Raw genomic sequence first — 16478 nt, forward strand, 5'->3', positions numbered from 1 at the left:
TTCGGCTGCCGCCGTCTCCTTAGGTTCGGTCGCACTGCTTCCACTCGCATCCGCACTACGCGTGTTCCCCTTTGCTCTCATGGGTGTGAACTTCGGCCTCTCAAACTTCGAGCCAAATTCACCCTTTTGACCGTCCTTAGCTCCGCGAGCCCGACGCGTCACAAACTCCTCGGCTAGCTCAGCGGCTTTAGCCACCGTACAAACGTCTGGCCTATCCAAGACCCAGTATCGCACGTTCTCCGGTAACCGACTATAAAACTGTTCTAGCCCGAAACACTGCAGAACTTTATCGTGGTCACCAAACGCTTTCTCTTCTTTGAGCCACTCCTGCATGTTCGACATAAGCCTATACGCAAACTCTGTATATGACTCACTTTTGCCTTTCTCATTTTCCCGAAACTTCCGACGGAACGCCTCCGCAGACAGCCGGTACTTTTTTAGCAGACTCGATTTTACTTTGTCGAAATCCTCTGCTTCCTCTCTATCCAAGCGAGCGACTACGTCGGCCGCCTCGCCGGGTAACAAAGTGAGCAAGCGCTGTGGCCACGTTTCTCGAGAGAACCCCTGCTTCTCGCACGTTCGCTCAAAGTTAACCAGGAACAAACCAATGTCCTCTCCAAGCTTAAACGGCCGCATCAGGTCAGTCATTTTGAACAATACTCGTTCTCCTGCACCGTGTGCCTGACTTCCATTACGAGCGCGTTCCATCTCTATCTCGAGACGCTTCATTTCCAAAGCGTGTTGACGGTCACGCTCTTCTTTTTTCTCTTGTTGCTCTCGCTCTTTCTGTTCTTTACGTTCGCGCTCTTCTTTTTCTTTTTGCTCTTTAAGTTCGCGCTCCTGTCTTTTTGCAGTCTCTCTCTCTTCAATGGTCTCAAGGCATTCCGACAGCTCGTCATCCTCAGCCTCTAACTCAAGAATAGCCTTTATCAGTTCTGGTTTTCTTAGTTTGTCTGAGACATCCAGACCCAACTCTCTTGCAAGCTCCACCAATTTCGGTTTGCGCAACGACTTCAAATCCATGGCTGCTCTGAATGCTGCTTTCTCTACTGCTTACTATTGTCTTGCCGCAAACTAACCCGGCAGCAACGACAACCACAATTACCAGCTCTGTTTCTAACACTAACAAAAGCCTGGCAAAGCTCAGAAGAAGAAAGTCCCGCACTCACCAAACCTCGCAGCCAAGAGTCCAGCGCAGTCGTTCCGCTGCAGGCAACCAGTCATCACACAGGGCTCGTTGCACTGCTCCCGGATCGTCGTTGAGCTGCTCAGCATACAGTCAACTGCATCTCTTCGCTGCTGGCCTCCGTTGTCGCGATCTCACCGCTGGCAGACAGTTGTCTGGATCGGACTGCTGGTACGATCTGTTGGGAACTCGGCGCTGACGCCCGTGGTTGTACCTGGGTCGCAAGCCCCAAGGGTAGCGTTGGCCTGGCGGCCTGGGGTACAACTGGAAGCATCCGAAGGTCCCGGCAAAGCATGAGTCGACTGGTAACAACAAAACAACTTGTTTATTTTAACATCGCAAAGAGTTGGCGGTCAGGTTGACCGAAGTAGAGAGACGGGAGAGCACTTCACTCAACAGAAGAAATCGGAGCCCTCTTTTTTGCGTCCGGGGGCAGCTGTTTTTATACTCTCGCAGTTGAGGGCGAGAAGGAACCCCTCAAAAGACGAGCACGTGAATGTACAATGGGCTAATGGTGACGCACACTGTCGTAGCGATGCCGTAGCACCATGACGAGCACGATCTCGTAGCACCCTGTCGAGCACGATCTCGTAGCACCCTGTTGTAGCGCTGCCGGTCGGGCACAATGACTGTAATGAGAGGATGGTCCCTGCTTTGGCATCGCCTGTTTCGGGCACAATGACTGGAATGAGAGGATGGTCCCTGCTTTGGCATCGCCTGTTTCGGGCACAATGACTGGAATGAGAGGATGGTCCCTGCTTTGGCATCGCCTGTTTCGGGCACAATGACTGGAATGAGAGGGTGATCTTTTGCGGTCGCATCGCCGCAGTCGCGCCTGGAAACACCTGCCGATGAGTGTTGCGGCGACGACGATCGGGCCAAAATGTCTGCCGCCCCGCCGCAGTCGCGCCGGCAAAACCACGTGTCGCAGGCGAAACGCAACAGCCTGCAGTATAAGTGTTTATGTTGCCTCCCGCGTGACTGTGCGTGGGCGCCCAGCCGCTCGCTTGTTGTTTTACGCTGTAGTACGAAAGCCCGCAACAACGAGAATTTGGCGTTAAAAATAGCAAGCCGTTGTTTGCCGCTGTGTACGTGATCCCCAAGGATGCTGCCAAGGATCGGCGGCGACGCGAAGGCGAGAGCTTATTACGGAAGCGTTGGCACGCCGCCATCTTGGGCCCGTTAGCATCGCGGGACGCTTTTTTACCGTGCTGCCCGAGCATCAATGTTATCACGTAACTGCCAACTGCAATACTGTCCAGAAGGTCACAAACGCTTCGCAAGCGTGTGAAAAAAATGCCATCCGATACGCAGAGAGAATATACCGTGCCGGTGTTTCTTTTACGGCGCTCTCAAATCGGACCGGATTGCGGAACACTAGTTTACTGTGTCTATCACGTGCCTGCACAATGAAGGTGGTCCTCCCAAGTGGTAGAACTCGTATTCTAGTTCTGGTCCCCCATACACCCGTTATTTTAATAAATGAGACTTAAAGAAAGTCACCTCATAATGGTGGCGGCAAATTGTTTTCACAAAGCAGGAATAGATGAAGAAAGAAAAGCCTGGAAAATAACAACAAATGCACAGAAGTCGGGTAAATCAAAACAAAAACTAAGGGTGCAAAAGAGGGTCAACGAGGTCCCCGTGTAGTCCAAACCCACGCAGAGCGTAGGAAGGCAAGAGGTAAGGACACCTTCCAGAACAGACTTTATACTGAGTCCCGAACAGGCACCTGAGGCCGCAATGCGGTTCCAGTTGAACAGAGCCGCAGATGAATAGGCCCTCTGTTTGTTCAGGACGTTAACTTGAAAATGCATCAATTGTACGCCGTCGCTTGTTTTCCTCGGATAATAGTTGCCCAACACCGGTTATTTTAGTAACACATTTCCGACTCAGAAAACCTCGCAAGTAGCCACCACCACCCGCCATGTATGCTTTGGACGTGCCCTGGGGTAAAGAATGTCCGCGACAGTGTACTTAGGGTTGTGAAGAGTGAACGGTCTGAAGACAATGAACGGTGGCTGATATAAGCCACCGTTCATATATTAATGTATATTTTATAAGCCGCTCTTGCAGCATCTTCATGAAACGGGCCTATACATATTTATATTTAGTTTCCTTCTGACTTACCCCACGTGTTAAACTGAGAGAGAGAGAGAGAGAGAGAAAGAGAGAGAGAGAGAGAAAGAAAGAAAAAACGTTTAATATTCGAAACAGTGTCCCGAGCGAGGCCCGGTATCACCCTAAGGTGTTAAGGCTTCTTAGTCCAGGAACCCTCTGGCTTCGACTGCCCTCTTAACCCTGGCGACGAGCTGTCGTTGGTCTTCCAGGTCCCCCAGGGCGCGCTTGGCCTCCCACGTTTCGAATAGGAAGGCAAACTAAGCAAAAAAAGAAAAAATGGCTGTGGTTTAGCTAAGGTTAAGCCCAGGATGCGAAGCATACTAGCCTTTATTTTAGTTGTTGAACCACTGTTTAGCCTGGTGAACTGCTGTTGCTTGGCTATATTTGGTTCGGCTAGACGAAGAAACAACTCATGCGTTACTCTGCTTCGCCTTCAAGAGTGGAACGCGGCAGCGTTCTCGTCGACCCGCCAAGGGGTGTAAGACAATGGGCTACGGCGCAGCGACTACGCGCCCCGCATTGGATGCGGTGAGCGCCGAGCAACGCAGCGTTCGGCGCGGCAACGAAATGTGCGCCTGAGCAAGCGACGCACGCCTGAGCCTTAGAAACAGCTCGTTTCTAAGGCAACACCGCATTCACTAGAGGCGCTTTTGTACCGCTTTGAAGCATCGTACTCGTGGCTCAGTGGTAGCGTCTCCGTCTCACACTCCGGAGACCCTGGTTCGATTCCCACCCAGCGCATCTTGCAAGAGTTGAGCCAAAGCCACCTAGAAACAAGCGCAGCTGCTTATATACCGCCGCGACGCCGCGAGCGACGGCGCGAGTTGGAGCCCCGTTTCTCCTCTGTCGTGACGTCACGGTGTCACGTGGTATTGAAGGCGACACCGCCGCGCCTGAGGAGCTGGGTTGAGCTCTAGTAATATGCTTCGCATAAAAACCGCAGTCATCAATAACAATGAAAGCTCCGATGACACATCCTGGAATCATGGTAACGTGGTTTGCATGGGGAAATTTGCATGCGCAATGCTTTAAAGCTTGAAAAGACGCGGTCACTAAGGGCGCCAGAAATAGCTCAGCGCGCACGCCCTAACTGACGCGCTTAAGGTGGGCATCCAGCTATCCCGTTTGAATCACGAATTATGATGGATTACCGACGAATGAGCCTAATATATTCCCAAGGCTATGCAGATCCCTTTAAAAGCTACTGGCACGATTATTTGCGGTTTCCTTTACAGCCTCTTTAGGCAATATTCCAATTGGCTCTGTCGCACATGGTGGAAATATCTCCGGATTATTTTCAAGTATTCGCAGCTGCATCTGTGCACAGCGACGGTAAAAGCGCCTCTGGAGCTTTTTCTTCTCTTTGACTCAAGTACAACTTATATATAATGTACCCATGTACCCCATCCAGCCTCGTCAACAACTGCGGAGCTAGCAGCGAATAATGTTGCACTGAAATACATGCACGAGGGGTTACCCGCATCGAAGATTGGCATCATTACGGACTCCCACGCTACCCATAGCAGATTACAACGCTGTCAGATTCAGTGTCCATTTGTACGCAGCATCACCGACTCTGCCAACAAAATCGCATCGCACGGAGTGTCTGTCGTTGCCCATTGGATGCCTTCACACGTAGGGATCGCCGGAAATGAAGAGGCTGATCTGCTGGCTTCAACTTGCGCTCATAACGACTGTGTCTGCCCTGAAATCTTGTGCAAGGTGGATGACGCTCGTCTGCTGATTCGTTGCCACCTACTCAAGCAGCATCCAGACCAGCGCGTCGAAAATGGAACGTTTCCGTCCCCGTGTTCGCGGTCGAGGCTTGCCTCGTCGCGCTAGAGCACAGCTATACTCAAGATAGGGGGTTGGCTGTGTGAACGTGTGCGAATGTTTGTACAGGCAAGGAACGTGTCACCAGTCCATCGTGTACGTCTTCCGGTCGCTGCGAGGCACTTCAGCAGTTGATATCGGAGTTTCCCGCTTTCATTGAGCAGAGCACGTCGCTAGAGTGAGGGACTGTCATCTCCTTGGCCTGCGGTGTACGACACTCGACGAACGCTTGTACCCCAGTGGTTGTGCGTCTCGACGCGATCAGGTTCATCGCGCTCTCCTTATTTTTCTAGGAGTAACTAACTTAGCTTCAACTTTGTAGCTCATTTTTGTTTTCAAATGACAAGAACTCTCCGACACTATTTCTTCTATTCTAACGTTCTTTAGCAGCGTGACCTGCAGTGGAGCGGGCCTTCTGTGCGTGACCTGCTCTGTGTGGGTTCTGCTTTATTCGTTGGGATTTATCATCTTGCTCTTTCTTTCCACTTTCGTCCCCTTCTTCCTGTCTTCCATTTCTGTGTTTGTCTCCTCCTTTCTGAAGAGCAGGCAGGCGTGGTGCCCCTTCCGGTTAAGTGTATATATATATTTTCAAAACAAATAATAATAATAATAATAATAATAATAATAATAATAATAATAATAATAATAATAATAATAATAATAATAATAATAATAATAATAATAATAATAATAATAATAATAATAAAGGAGGAATTGAATATCATTTTGACGCACAGTCATTCACATTGTGGTTCATCATAGCATGAGTTGACCAGCTCAAAACATGTTAACAATTAGGTGCAAGCATTACCAAAAAGGGGGGGAAACAAGGATTTCACCATTGCTAACGGAAGGCAGCGCGTCGAACGTACTGTGACGCACAATAGTGTTTTTACCGCAGAGGTAGCGTGTAGCGTGTGACTCAGTCTGCTGAAGTCAAGTGAAGTCCCACTGAATATGCAGGGAGTTCATTTCACCCGCGGCCCAACCTCGTGCTGTTTTTTTTTCCTCGTCACCACAGGACCGAACCGGCAAAAATAATTCGCGCGCAGGACTGCGTACACCACGACAGACGAAATATTGTGCGACAGATTAGAAGCCACGGATCAGCAGCCGGCGCTGCGAAGTGGACACTCCCAAGTATATTGATCGCGCGCAGTGCTGCTTATATAGCTTCAGTGATACGACAAGGACCTGCGTGTTCAGCACGATATGGCCGATGACTGGGATACAGAATGCGTTACACTTGCATGTACTTGGAAAATTAATTTTGGTTTTCGTCCCCGTGGAGAGTTTGTACAACCTGCCTTGGCGCGAGCGCGGTCGTTGATTATATATAGCGCCCGCACGTTTTGTCGGCGTCTCGCTTCTTCCGTAGCTGTCAAGGCGCACCAGGAAACAGCAATAACAACGGCGTCGCTGCATGAATACCTGGCGAAAAACACGGTGGCGACACACGACAGCACGTGGCATGACGCGCGCTTTCGCGCGCGGTAGATTGGTCCGACCCCATCAAATCTTTTAAATGCTAGAGCCTGTATCCTCGGCATACGAAGTGACACAAAGAGCCGCCAAGAAGGACGCCACCTATATGCGTTCGCGAATGTGTGCCTCGAGTTTAGCGCCAGAAGTACGTCCCCAAACATTTTCTTCGAAAGTTTGTGCAGCGCCTTTCGTTACCCCCGCCGCACTTCTGGTAACACGCAAATCCTCAACCTGTGCGCGTGCCGCTCTTTCCCAAGCGCAGATATTTGCGCACGACAGATATCATCATCATCATCGTCGTCGTCGTCGTCATCATCATCATCATAATCATCATCATCCTATTGTATGTCCATTGCAGGATTTTCAATTACCCCTGTGCTGCGCCAACCCATTCCAACCAGCGCCCGCGAATTTCCTAATTTCATCTCTCCACCTAGTCTTTTGCCGTCCGCGACTGCGTTTTCCTTCCCTTGGTAGCCATTCTGTAAACCTAACGGTTCAACGGTTATCTAACCTGCGCTTTACATGACCTGCCCAGCTCCATTTTTCTTCTCTTAATGTCAATTAGAATATCGGCTATACCCGTTTTCTCTCTGATCCAAACCACTCTCTTTCTGTCTCTTAACGTTATGCCTAACAGTCTTCGTTCCATCGCTCTTTGCGCGGTCCTTAAGTTGGTCTCAAGCTCCTATGTCAATCTCCAAGCCTCTGCCCCATATGTCAGTACCGGTAAAATACACTAATTGCAAACCTTCCTTTTCAGTGATAGTGGTAAGCTTCCAGTCATGAAGGAGGTGACACTGTCTGCCGTATGCGACCCAACCCATTTCTATTCCATGGGTTTCCTTCTCATGATCAAGGTTCCCTGTGATTAGTACTCGAGGAAAGAGCTCTAAGTACTTTTTCCCCGAAACGAAAAGTCTTCCTCAGGTACGTGAATGATTGATTGTGCATCGTGAAGACGGAGCAAGTCGAAAACCTGCAGACACACTCAAACTCCATAGACACTGATATACAGTTCACGTATGAGCGCGAACAGAACTGATAGCTCTCATTCTTAGATGTAGAAGTTACACGAACAGACGGCATTCTAAAATTTTCAGTCTACCGAAAACCAACCCACATGGGCCGCTACCTTCACTTCGCATCGGACGATCCGGACACCCACAAGGCATCTGTTGTAAATTCTTTATTCAAAAGAACCGAAACTTATTTCTCATCGGAATCAGATCAAAAGAAACAAATGAGAACGGTTCTCAATGAACTTAATAGGAATGGCTACACAGAGGACCTCATTCGAAAAACACCCGAGAAAAAAAGTAAGAAATAAACTACGGGAACTTCAGCCTTGACTTCTCCCCCAACCCAGAAACGAGTGTCCAGCCCATACGTCAGAGGTGCCAGCGAAGCGCTCAGGGAATGTTGAAAAAAGACAGCCTCATAGTTGCACACAAACCGATAAACACTTTCAATAGACAGTTTTAGTATAGCGTACGCTATTCCATTGCGGACGCTAAAAAATAGCGGGTCGTCACTGCGCATGCGCCGTACGCTAAACGAAATAGCGGGCATAGCGGGCGTACGCAACGCAAACGAGTTAGCGTTCTCGGTTTTGCGGGGTTAGCGGAGTGGTCTCGCGAAGTCTCGCCAAGGTGAGAGCGTGCATTTCAACATGGCTCCTCACAGTGCGAGCAACGTTTTGATCATGAGCGCAGCGGCCAAAAGCAATCCTCGCGTGCGCTTTTCGTCTGCTGACTACATCGAGCTGCTGCGCGAGGTAAGGGAGACCTGTCCTTTCGGGGATCAGAACGGATGGGCCCTGATCGCAGCTGTTTTGAATGCAGCAACCGGCAAAACATTCACAGCACGCAACGTCCGCGAACGTGCGGAACTGATGCTTTGGCGCTACTCATCGAACGACCGGAAAAACCTCCGCAAGTGAGTTGATTTGTTCATTAGGTGAGGTATACTAATATGAATCTTAAACTGCAAGTGTAAAAATGTTATTCATGACCTTACAGATCCGGCACAGAGGAAGAGTACAGTGAGAAGGAGCAGCTTCTGCACGAGATCATTGAAAAAATGAAAAATGAAGGCTTAACGATTAGGGCACCGCGGCGTTCAAATAACGGTGCGGTACCACAGCCGGCTCGTGGGCGCCTCACGTCGACGCAAGAAGCGGCACGACGCTCTGCAGCGACAGCGAGAGACGCTGCCGCCGAAGCTTACACGTTGGAGGACGATTGGGACAACACGGGTACGTAGTAGAGACTGGATGTTGCCGTGAGGAATCGGGATGGCATTTTCTACTACAGCGTATATAATTTTGCACTGAACATGCAATTCATTTGTTTTTAATTTGCATTGTTGTGTACTTACAAACATGACTTGCAGCTGTGAGCGAGACGCCATCACAGTTGTTGAACAACATGATAAACGGTGACGACAACGCCTCGGCTGAACAACAGCAGTGCTCGCAATTTCCAAGCACAGCGAGCACAGAGAGTACAGCGCCTGCTGCATCGGCAATCTCGTTACGCGATGATCAAGGGGCATCAGCTGCACCGAGTGGCAGCATTTCTGACTGTGCTTCGCCCAGAACGACAGCACGAAGCGAGCTACAGCGTGGCAAGTACCATCACCATTATCTCACAATTTTCAGTGAAAAAATAAGTGTATATAACTGCAGAATTCCACTTATGTGCCGATTCTATAGTTGTTTTCCGAGCAACAATAATGTTGCACAATAAGTTCAGTGTTGTTATTGTGCCTGACATACGATACTCACCAGGGGTAGTAGCTAATGCTGAACTTATTTGAGTGTCAGTTCCCTCATGTTTTTACCCAACACAACCGTGAAAATACAGTAAACTCTCGATAACTGGAACCTCAAGGGTCCAGAGAAGTATGTTCGGATAAAAAGGGATTCCATTTACTGAAGGAGGTGTGCAGAAGTGCAGCACTATGTCATACACACTCTTACTAATGTTAGACATTATAAGAATAAAGAAATGAATGTAGCAGCTAGCTTGTCCCATGGTTTAAGCGCAGCAAGAGACTTCTGGATTGTCCAGGGTTCACTCATTTTCATTTAAAGGAGACATCGGCAACGTATCAAAGCAAAAACATTGCTCTTACTGCTTGAGTCGTTAGCTGAATTATCGTGAAGTCATGCTGTTGAAGTCTAAATTATCAAACAGTGCGCTGTAAGGTGGCCGAATTTTCAGTTCTTACTCTGGCCATCTATGGGGCATGTGGCTGTATCACGAAGCTCTCTGGACTGCACATGCTATGCACTATCTATTATATTTTTGTTTGCTTGAGTCTTAAGGATGGCCCTCTATGTAGGAGATAGGTGTCACAAAAATAAAAACCAAATTATGGCTTTTCCTGACAAATTTACTTTAAACCTTGCTTCTGTTCCGTTAACTGAAAGTTGCACAAATGTTGGTTCCAATTTACCCGTGTTCTCGAATTGTCCAAATAAAAACTAACCAATATAAAGGCTGCTGTTCTGTGTAAGCGGCAATTGCGTTTAAGCAATTTCCATTTAACGAGATTCCACTGTAATTGTATACTTCATTATTCAGAAATTATGATTACACATTATAAAAAATAGTCACAACAGCATATGAAGTTCTTGACTGTCACAAAAGGCAGATGTGCTAATAATTATAGATGTAATGGTATTTTAATATACCTCAGTCATTTTCTGCTAACCTGTATGCATGGAGGCAGATCTTCTGCACTACATAATTTAGACTTTGAAACGTTTATTTCAACTGCCTTGATGCACCCAACTTTAGACTATTTCTAGGGCTTTCCATCTTTCTGCTCGGTAACCAAATGCTTGTGTGTAGCCTAGCACAATCACGATTACTCACACAAAAGAATCATTACACATTTAAATTATGCGATAAAGTATTTTCTTGATTGTGCTAGGATGATGGCATAGTTGTTGCAAGCTTAACTCTTTGCGACTACTTTTGTTTGCAGGAAAGAGGAAGCAAGAACAAGCAGATTATGATTTCCTTGAAAAGCGTATGAAACATGAAATGGAAATGAAAGACAAAGAGTTTGTGCTCGAGACAAAGCGCATCGCCCTGGAAGAAAGCCGCCTATCGTGGGAGAGGGAGCGGGCACTGCTAGACGCCCGTTTAAAAGAAGCTGAGCTGGAGCAGAGGAAGGAGCAATTGCTACAGTTGAATCTAATGCAAGAAGAGATGAGGAAGGAGCGAGCAGAAGAACGCCGCTTTAATGCAGCACAACAGCAAGCTGTACTTGGCGTACTTGAAAATATTGTGACAAAGTTAAATAACATAGGCTAAACATAGCAAAACATGTACTATCGCGCTCAGTACGATGCGAGTTACAATGCAAAAGCTTATGAGAAGCCAACAGACAAGAACACCAAGGACAACACAATTTCCCCTGTGTTGTCCTTGGTGTCTTTGTTTGTTGGCTTCTTATGATACGATTAATAGAAATTGCGCCCCTTCGTTAACCCACTTCCTTCAACGGAAAAGCCTTGTAGCTTATACTGAACTGTAATTTCTGGTAATAAAAATGTTTTGATTTTTCTAACACCGCACCACTGTCCGTGTTTTGGGCACATTTGCTGGCTAGGTTTGAAAGCAGCACACACACACAGACATGTGGAAATGTGAATGGTGCTCCGAATACTGAAACTGTCATTTCACTTTGACATATTTTATTTCCATATTGCACATAGTACACCTTCAGGCATGTCTAAAAAAGAGATCGGGGTAGAGGTACAACAATCATTCTCATCATGTGAAGACAAACATTAGCTGCAGTTGTAACAATGCACCAGGCACACATAACAAATACATGTATGTACTCTATTTAACATTTCGTGAAACACAAGAAACTTAACAGTAATACGGACTCTGATAACGGAAATCGTATGTTAAGAAAACTTCTACAATGTAACTTCGTGTGCTAAAACAAGGACAATGTACAAAGTTTCAAACATGGCACCATTGCAAGAAAATATATAACAAAAACAAGGATTTGCCATAGAGAGGTTATAAGGTTTGTCACTTTCACATGACTTCCATGGCACAAAGACCTATGTGTGTACAAGGGGATATGGGACAAAACAAACATGGCATGGATTGAGCGCAGATCACAAAAGAATCTTGTGCGTATTCTTCTCGATAGCGGCAGGCAGTGCACCTTAATTCAAGGAGATCTCTCGAAGGACCTCACGTGCCCAGTTATCGGAAAAGAGGAACTATCTCTTGTTACGTTCGGCCACTCGAAGCCCCGCCAGGTCATGCGCAGTCGTCGGGTAGCTTTAGCTCTTCAAGGCCAACACAGTGACATTGCGGTACCCGTTGGGGCTCTGGAAGTAAATAGTCTTGCAGCTTCTGTGCGAGAATAAATATGACGTTGCGGACAACTTTCACCCTGACACATGGCAGCCGCATGAAATAAGCATTTTACTTGGTTCTGGTGTTTACTGCAAGGTAGCCACTGGAAAGTTCGATCATTTGACTAGTGATCTAACAGCCTTGGAAACCAAGTTCGGAGGGACCATGCAACAAATCGTAAAACTCAAAGGAAGTTCAACGAGTGCTCTGTTTCTGCAAGGCTTGTATTCCTGACTGCAACCTGTCCGCGATGTTGTGTCTTGACATCATTGTAATTGACACGCCTACTGTGGAAGATGGCAAGGTTCACCCAGAACAAGATATCTGAAGACATCATCACAAGGTCTGATGTGCTCTACCAGGTACCGCTAGGAATGATACAAGCTCCAGGTATAGTTAAGCTACAGGCAGCGATAATCGAAGGTTAGCCGAGCGCCGTCTGCAAGCCCAACCCAATAAGTTTCGACAACAGTTTGAACTGAAGCAGTACCACATGGCAATCAGAGCATATTGTTACATGTGGAAAAACACAGATGAAAGAGGCTATATACAGGGTATTTACACTGGAGCCAGGCCGACACTCGCCCGCGCCAAGGGCACAGACCCACTTTGTCGTCATTCTCACGGCGGCTTGTCCCTTGAGTATCTCCCGATAATATCGTAATACTACCCCCTGGCAGCAAAAGCACCGTCAAGGTGCTGTTAAATATCCAAGGCACGTGGACAGTTGTAGGGTTTCAGTCGGGTGACGTGGACAATGTCACTGGTTGTCACAGCGGAGGACGTAGTGGGCGTGGCTAGAGCGATTCCGTAGGTGACATCGGTTACTTGGCGAAGCACGCAATATGGGCCTGTGTAGCAGGAAAGCAGTTTTTCACAAAGGCCAACTTTACGCGATGGTGACCAAAGCAACACGAGGGTGCCGGGCACAAAATGGACATCACAGTGACGGAGGTCGTAGCGTTGCTTTTGTTTGCCTTGAGAGACTTTTAGATGAGTGCGCACAAGTTGGCGAGCATGGTCACCATGGGCGATAGCATCACGGGCATAAGCGCTAGTTGAAGCTGTGGTGGACGGAATCACAGTGTCCAGTTGTAGCATTGGTTCATGGCCATACAAGAGGTAGAAAGGCGAAATGCCAGCAGTTTCGAGACGGGAAGAGTTATACGCAAATGTAATGTAAGGTAGAGCCTGGTCCCAGTCACGGTGGTCGTCTGAAATGTATTTAGATAGCACGTCTGTAAGGGTGTGGTTCAAACGCTCAGTGAGGCCATTCATTTGAGGATGGTAGGAGGTGGTAAATTTATGCTGTATTAAGCAGGCACGCATGATGTCGTCAATGACTTTGGCCACGGTCTGTAAGCAATTGACGCGGAGCACCATGCATCAAAATGATATCATGTAGGAGGAAGCCCGCAACATCAGTTGCACAACTGGTCGGAAGAGCACTAGTTACGGCATAGCGGGTCGCGTAGTCCGTCGCGACTGCAACCCACTTGTTTCCTGATGTAGATTCTGGAAATGGGCCGAGAAGGTCCAAGCTGACACGATGGAAGGGCTCGGCAGGGATGTCGAGCAGCTGCAGGTAACCAGCGGGGAGCTAGGAAGGCTTCTTGCATCGTTGGCAAAGTTCACAAGCGGCGACATAACATCGTACGGAACGGGCAAGGCCCGGCCAGAAAACACGGCGACGTACGCGGTCATAGGTTCGAGATACGCCGTGGTGTCCTGCTGTTGGTGCGTCGTGGAACTCTTCTAGAATGGTTGAGCGGAGGTGTTTAGGTATGACAAGTAGGAACTCAGAGCCGTCCAGATGAAGGTTACGACGGTACAGAGTACCGTCGCAGAGGACGAAAAGGCATAGAGTGGCGGTGTTCAAAACAGTCGATGAGTGCTCTGATGTAAGCGTCACGACGTTGCTTTTCGGCGAAATGAAGCAGCTACGACACAGAATACACAAGCAGCACTGGTAATATTGGAGGAGTCAGGGTCGTCAACAGGGTAACGCGACAAGCTATCAGTGTCTTGGTGCAGGTGGCCAGACTTGTAGACCACAGAATATGAAAATCCTTGTAGCCTCAAAGCCCACCGACCAAGCCGGCCTGTAGGATCCTTTAGTGATGAGAGCCAGCAGAGAGCATGATGGTCAGTAACTACGGAAAAAGGGCGACCGTAAAGGTAAGGACGGAACTTCGCAACCGCCCAGACTACAGCAAGGCACTCTCGTTCCGTAATGGAATAGTTGCCCTCCGAAGGTGTGAGCAGGCATAAGCAGTAACGCGATCCTGGCCACACTGACGCTGGGCTAAGACAGCGCCTACGCCTTGACCGCTCGCATCTGTATGCAATTCTGTAAGGGCATCAGCGTCGAAGTGGGCGAGAATGGGCGGTGAAGAGAGAAGAGTGACGAGACGAGAGAAGGCGGCGGCTTCTGCAGTACCCCACGAGAATTGTACGCCTTTCCTCAAAAATTAGTGAGGGGTCTAACAATTGCCGCAAAATCTTGAACAAAACGACGAAAGTACGAGCATAGCCCGACAGAACTTCGAACGTCTGCGGCTGTCTTCGGAACCGGAAAGTCTCGGACAGCGCGAGTTTTGTCAGGATCAGACTGTACTCCGGAAGCGTCAACGAGGTGGCCCAGAACAGTAATTTGGGAGCGACCGAGACAACATTTGGACGAGCTAAGTTGCAGCTTTGCCTTTCGAAATACATCAAGTATAGCTGTTAGACGCTCAAGGTGAGTGTCGAACGTGGGCGAGAAGACGATGACATCGTTGAGGTAGCAGAGACATGTGGACCATTTGAAACTACGGAGCAAGGAGTCCATCATACACTCATAGGTGGCAGGGGCGTTGCATAATCCAAACGGCATTACTTTAAATTGGTATAGGCCATCATGTGTGATGAACACGGTTTTTTCTCTTTCCATATCGTCAACAGCAATCTGCCAGTATCAAGAACGAAGAGCTTGTTCAGTCATCGTCGGAAGGCAGCACTCATAATAGAAAGATGTGCACCTGTATCGATGAGTGCTGTGACAGGATAGCCATCAATGTCAACGTCAAGAAGGTTTTGGTTCGTGTGTAACGTGAGCAGAGGATTTGAGAACAGGGTGGACAACGCAGCTTCACCTCCAGAAGCTGCAGTGCCTAGTTTTCTGGCTGGATCCGGGAGGCGATAGGCGACGGAGAGAAGCGACGGGGTTGGGGCGAACAAGACTGATGGTGTCGAGGTGAGGGAGAGCGGCTGTAGCGAAGGTTCGGGGCAGGAGCATCAGCGGCAATGGGTTCATGGCGGGTGGCATAGGGAACAGAAGGTCCAAAGGGGCGGGAATGAGCAGCGGTGTATATCCGAGGAGGTGGTGGCCATCGGTTGCGGCAATTACAAGTGACGTGGCCGATGCGACAGCAGTGGAAGCAGATCGGCCTGTCATCAGGGATATGCCATTCGGAAGGGTTGCTAGAGAACTGGGGAACCGTGGGTGGAGACGACGAACACCCAGAGTTGAGACCCATGTTCTCGAATTCCTGTCTGACGACGGCCTGAATGAGCGCAATTGTGGTTGCTGGTGGATCGGGAGGCATCGCGGAGAAAGCTGGAAAACAAACGGCCTCGAGCTCGTGGCGAACAATACGGGTTACGTCGTCACAGGGGGTGGTCTGACGCGGTCGACCCTCACATGTCAACGTAGCAGCAGTGTTGGGTAGCCGCGTGATATGATGTGTGATACGGCAGCTCTTAGCTTGTTCAAGGTGACGGCATTCTTTGATGATGGCGTTGATAGTCGAGACGTGGCCGAAAACAAGCAAATTGAAAGCATTGTCGGCGATGCCTTTTAGCACATGCGACACTTTATCTGCTTCAGACATCGTATCATCAGCTTTGCGGCAGAGAGCCAAGACGTCGAGGATGTATGAAACGTACGGCTCTGTAGATGTCTGAACACGAGACGCAAGAGCCTTTCTCGCGGCAGCCTTGCGCCCAATGGGGTCGCCGAACAGTTCCCTGAGCTTTTCTTTGAAACTGTCCCAACTGTTTATCTCGTCATGGGGTGCCGCCGAGATAAAAGATGACATTGGCGAGCATGATTGTGGAGATCATTGCAGAAAGGCAGCGACGGAAAGAAGAGAAGAGAAAGAAAAAAATAAATAGTACGAGCAATACAATAAAAAGATAGTGTTTGGACTGGGCCTCGGGTGTTCATGACGCGACAGCTATTGCACTGAACTGAACCATGCACATGTTCAAGGAATAAAGAAATAAATGCAAAGTAATACACTGCAGTACAGACAAAGCAAAGTTGAGGCGTCTATAAAATGCAGTAAGGGTAAAACAGGGAAGCAAAAACCTAGTAGTAATATAAAAAAGCACTGCAGTATGGAATGAAAGGCACTGAACGCAACAAGTGGTCTTCACTTAAAAGCAAGAATTAAACAAGAAGAATGTGTTGCTAT

General features: G+C 48.4%; 2 protein-coding genes across 2 annotated transcripts in view; both read left to right on the top strand.

Annotated features, from left to right (window-relative positions):
* Window positions 1-16478, top strand: part of LOC142575692 (NAD kinase-like) — a 160073-nt gene that overhangs the window by 20770 nt on the left and 122825 nt on the right. The gene's annotated exons all lie outside the window — the stretch shown is intronic.
* LOC142573966 (uncharacterized) lies at window positions 8374-11018 on the top strand. Its single transcript, XM_075683165.1, has 5 exons — window positions 8374-8402; window positions 8470-8563; window positions 8647-8882; window positions 9020-9253; window positions 10622-11018. Exons 2-5 carry the CDS (start codon window positions 8520-8522, stop codon window positions 10951-10953), a joined length of 846 nt encoding a protein of 281 aa, XP_075539280.1. The 5' UTR covers window positions 8374-8402; window positions 8470-8519; the 3' UTR covers window positions 10954-11018.

Source organism: Dermacentor variabilis, chromosome 3 (assembly GCF_050947875.1).
Source record: "Dermacentor variabilis isolate Ectoservices chromosome 3, ASM5094787v1, whole genome shotgun sequence".
Lineage (NCBI taxonomy): Eukaryota > Metazoa > Arthropoda > Arachnida > Ixodida > Ixodidae > Dermacentor > Dermacentor variabilis.

What these genes read in the sequence shown, in the direction of transcription:
- LOC142573966 (XM_075683165.1), top strand. Translation starts at nt 8,520, where the DNA reads ATGCTTTGGCGCTACTCATCGAACGACCGGAAAAACCTCCGCAA. An exon ending in GGACGATTGGGACAACACGG is followed by an intron (nt 8,883 to 9,019) that starts GTACGTAGTAGA and finishes CATGACTTGCAG; the next exon opens with CTGTGAGCGAGACGCCATCA. An exon ending in ACGAAGCGAGCTACAGCGTG is followed by an intron (nt 9,254 to 10,621) that starts GCAAGTACCATC and finishes TTTTGTTTGCAG; the next exon opens with GAAAGAGGAAGCAAGAACAA.